The sequence below is a fragment of the Jatropha curcas genome, chromosome 8, assembly GCF_041381405.1.
Source record: "Jatropha curcas cultivar XTBG-Jc1 chromosome 8, XTBG_Jcur_1.0, whole genome shotgun sequence".
Taxonomy (NCBI): domain Eukaryota; kingdom Viridiplantae; phylum Streptophyta; class Magnoliopsida; order Malpighiales; family Euphorbiaceae; genus Jatropha; species Jatropha curcas.
The window spans coordinates 16,478,430-16,482,998 of record NC_143158.1 but is presented as its reverse complement, the minus strand read 5'-3'; the positions used below and the strand labels follow the sequence as shown (position 1 = coordinate 16,482,998).

The 4,569-nt window shown below is 34.2% G+C and overlaps 1 protein-coding gene across 1 annotated transcript in view; it reads left to right on the top strand.

Moving 5' to 3' along the window:
- Nucleotides 1-1,188: 1,188 nt before the first annotated feature.
- Nucleotides 1,189-4,569, top strand: part of LOC149494254 (bifunctional D-cysteine desulfhydrase/1-aminocyclopropane-1-carboxylate deaminase, mitochondrial-like) — a gene marked incomplete in the record, with an annotated part of 38,792 nt that continues 35,411 nt past the window's right edge. The window contains 4 exon segments of the mRNA XM_089725433.1: nt 1,189-1,564; nt 1,646-1,840; nt 1,938-2,048; nt 3,294-3,385. Coding sequence (XP_089581559.1) covers nt 1,253-1,564; nt 1,646-1,840; nt 1,938-2,048; nt 3,294-3,385 — 710 coding nt within the window.

The following is a 4,569-nucleotide window of genomic DNA, read 5'->3' as shown; positions in this document are numbered from 1 at the left end:
TTTATTATATAGAATCTGCAGTGAACACACTAACCTACACATTTTCTTATAAAATTTTAGTTTATAGCTCATTTTGAATGATAAAAATTCAAGATTTCTTTCGTAAGATATCGTGAACTTAAGTATATGGCTAACTAGCTACTATCAATCTAAGGAGTCCTTAATTCTCCATAAGGATTATAATAGAAGTAATAATCTCACTATTTTTATTTAAGAATTCAGTTTATGTATCAATTTAAAGAGCAAAAAGTGAAATTCCTAATAATGTTCACATAAACAGTAGCTAAGATTCAATTTCTCCATAAAAAAATTTATTTATGAGCAAATTCTTCAATTTAGTTCCATAGAATTGAAGAAATATACCGAATAAAGTCGAAATTCAGCTTACCCAACTATAAAACATGCTGGAGGTTACATATTCCGATCAAGTGATCGGAAAAACGTAGCTTCTCTTTCAACTTACTGTTGCGTCGTTGCTAGACTAGAAAAACAAGGATGACATCACCGGAGAAGAGCTTGTGATGAGGTGGGAGGTCTCGTCCATTCGGTCCTTAGCTGGTTTCATCGAAAACATCAAACGAAGGGAGAGAGAGTTGTTCTGATTAACAAAACGCAGCTCTCTTTGTCTCCCTCGTTTAGTGCTATGATAAAGTAGAAATAGATAGGGTGGTGGCTGGATAGTTGCTGCAAACGAGAGGAGGGTGGAGTCGGCTAGCTATGGGCTCAGGTGGTCGAAAAATCAGCGGGGAGGGGAAAGGGAGGTGTCGTCGCTCAAGCGGGGGGGTGGGGGGAGAGGGAGAGAGGTGAGGGCTCCTAAGGAATTTTTGAGTTTCTAGAGCCTTCTAATTGGCTGAAGGTCAATTTGGGTTTGATTTTGGTCGGGTTTGGTTTAAATCATGGGCGTGTTGGGTTTTCCACATGGTTTAGGAAATTTTCAATAGATTTGAATTGGTTTAGAAGTTTGGTTTAGCAATATAAAATGCATTTATATTAAATTTTGTTAAATAAATTCATAACGTATTAGTTTATTTACTTTAAATAAAATAATGCCCTGCAATATCATTTGTTTAAAATTGATATTTAAATTTTTAAAAGAAAAACTTTTGAAAATAAAATTCCGAGTTCTTTTAGAATGAAATCGAACCGAATCAAAAGGTTTATGTGTTAAAAACTCAACCGAACTGATTCCATTCGGTTGTTTCAGTCGGTTTAACGGAAGTTTAGGAATCTAAAGAACGCAGAAGAGACCAAAATGCTTTGCAGTCGGTACTTGTGTTCTCTGGTTTGTCCCGTCAGCAGCAGCAAGAGTTCCTTCAGAAGCGAGCGTCCTCTGATCAGGTCAATCTTTGGTGCTAGTGAGTCCGAAAGAATGGAATTGGAGGAAAATAACAACAGAAACAAGAGGTCGGTGGAATTCCTTAGCAAAAAAGCATACATTCCTCCTTCATGGGCCTCTCATCTCAATCCTATTCCATCTCATTATTTCTCTCTGGCTCATCTTCCTACTCCTATTCATCGCTGGAATCTTCCTAATTTGCCTGATGGCACTGAGGTTTGGTTGAAGGTGAGTATTTAATTTTATGTTTCTATTTGAGCTTTTTGTTTTGGTAGATTTTATTATGTTGATTATGATTATATTTTTAAGCGCGATGATCTCTCGGGCATGCAATTGAGTGGCAACAAAGTGAGAAAATTGGAATTCTTGATGGCAGATGCAGTGGCCAACGGCGCCGACTCTATAATTACTATTGGAGGCATTCAGAGCAACCACTGCCGTGCCACTGCTGTTGCTGCTAAGTACCTTAATCTTGATTGTTATCTAATTCTTCGCACCTCCAAGGTAAACAAACTCTTGTTTCTTGTAACCGGGTATGTATTTTAATTGCTGCTTTCCTGAGATTTTTCCTTTTCTTTTTCTTTTCTTGTATGTGTTGCAGGTTCTTGTGGACCAAGATCCTGGATTGACCGGCAATCTATTGGTCGACCGTCTTGTTGGAGCTCATGTTCAACTCATTTCAAAAGAAGAATATGCACAAATTGGGAGTGTGGTTTGTCATTGCTTCTTCATTACCAAATTAATTTTCTTATGCATGCTTGTCATATTATGTACGTATGAGTTTTGGTTTTTTCCTTTGCTCTTTTTTCTATGTAATTTTTGAAATCTTAGTATCTTATAAACCCCATGACTTCTGAATCTTGTTTGGTTTGTCTGTGATCTGTTTTGTTCAACTCTATCCTTACTTGTTTTTTAAGGGTACAGTTGTCTCGTGGCACCCAGCCAAAACCAAAACAACAAAAGAGTGGCTGCAAAAGTTTCTTTTGATCATTCTACCTCTAAGCAACACCCTTTCTCCTTTCTTCCCTTATTAATCTTTTTTTTTGACCAATTCTTTTTTCTCCTTTTCTTTATGCACATCCTGGATCCCCCTTCTCTGGATTTTTTTGTCTTTTGTCTATTCTGGATGCTTTGCTGATTTTGTGCCTATTTTTCAATAAGAATCCTCTGCTCATCATTCTAGCTTGTATGATGAGTAGATCTCTCACGGTTTTAAGCCTTTTGTAACATCTTTAGTTTTTTTCCCTTTTTTTTTTTAAAGATTTCTAAAGCATTAATACTAGCATTCTAAATGTTGTATGCCATGAATATTTGTAGTTTTCTTTTATAGAATTAGTTCTTACTTTTATATCTTTCGTACTCTGAACTTTCAGTGTGCACTGACACCTAAGCTCCAGGACCCTTTTACATCATAATGTTACTTGTAGCACCTATAATAAATGTCTGTAAGATATTTTTTCAGTCATCTCCATTCCCATTTATCAAGAAGCACATTTTCGAAAAATAGTGAGACATTTTACACTTACATGTTCTCTATCTATATGTTGTTTGATGGGAGAACTGAAATCCTCTTACATTTTATACCAAAGGAACCTTGCTGAAGATTTTCTTATCTTGCAGCAGAACAAGGTATAGTTTCTGATAAGAAGAGACAAAGTTTTCTGGCATTTTATTTAAACTGATGCCATAAAATTATGGTTGTGAATTAAATTGGATGGTTCTGCCAGTATCTTATTTCATGAATAGCTACTCAGTCTATGCTTTAATTGTCAATGTGGCTACTTATAGGCTTAACTATTGCATTTGCTCCTGGTCTGATTCTCTCTCCTCCCCCCTTCTCCCCCCCACCCGCCTTGCCCCCTCGCACTTCTCTCATCTTGAACTAGTGTCTGCATATGTTTTTAGATATTTATTTAATTGATAGGTTTTGTTTGTCTTGTTCAACTTTTGGTATCAGACTCTTACTAATATCTTAAAAGAAAAGTTGCTAAAGGAAGGGAGGAAGCCGTATGTTATTCCTGTTGGTGGATCAAACGCCATAGGAACCTGGTGAGTTTTGGTGGATAATATATATCTATTTTGACATCTCATTTTGAGTTTGCAACTAAGTTTTTGAGCCACACAAACTGATCAATATTTCATCTTGGGAGAGTAGTTAAGCCATATTATTCTATATCCATCCTTTGGCTTTAAGCACTTGCTTGTTTCTACATGAAGTTGGTGAACATTCAGCATCTATTTGGATTTTCTAACAGCTACATGGTGTCATTAAAATGCTGCAAGGAAGCAATCACTAGCCATTTTCCGTGTGCATGCAAGTAATAATAACTGGTATTAACATGTGAATATTCATATAAAAAATGAATACAGTATGGATGCATTCATGAATTAAGTTCTACACACACTAAGTAATTCTATTTTGATATGTTGTTGACAATATATAAAAAATTTGTACTTGATACAAATATTCATGACTATATATTCTTGTTTAAGTAACAAATTTTTTATTCTTGAAGTTTCCATAAGGCTTTAATTTTTCTTTTCTGATCCATTTGTACCATATCACTAAAATGTTTAGTCATTATTAAAATGGTCATATACAAAATAATATATAATTATCATTGATTGTATTAATAATTAAGGCTCCAATTACATAAATCTATTTTGCAAAGTTGATGTCAAAATCTTCTCTGTGTTGTGTTGGATATATTATTACCATGCAAGATTTCTTTTGCTTCCATAATCATCTTATATATTTTGGTATTTTACTTGGAAAAGAAATATTCATGAGAAAATTTTTTATGCTTTTCCAACTAAAGTTTAAGACTTTAAAGGCTATAGAAAGGAAAAGATCATGTTAAATTTTTTAATAGCATCTTTTTTTAGTTTTGATAATAATGCTTTTGAATACACTGGTGTTACAAAAGTTGTGAATTATTCAATTTACTTTAATCAATAGAAAATGAAAACTTCCTTGTGAGTTTTTTATAGTAATATACTACCAAAAGGTTTTTGGACAAAAGTTTAATTTTTCTACTCTAGAAACCTTATTACTTGGATTCTTGATTACGTATATTAAGTTATAGTTCACGTGTCAAGGTTTTGGGGATGGTTATGTTAAAATGTGTAAGGGATTCATGCTACCAATTGAGCAAACCCAGGCAATTTTTAAATAATCAACAGAGTTATATTGAATGCATTTGCATGTTTACATTCTTCATGTACTTATTTTA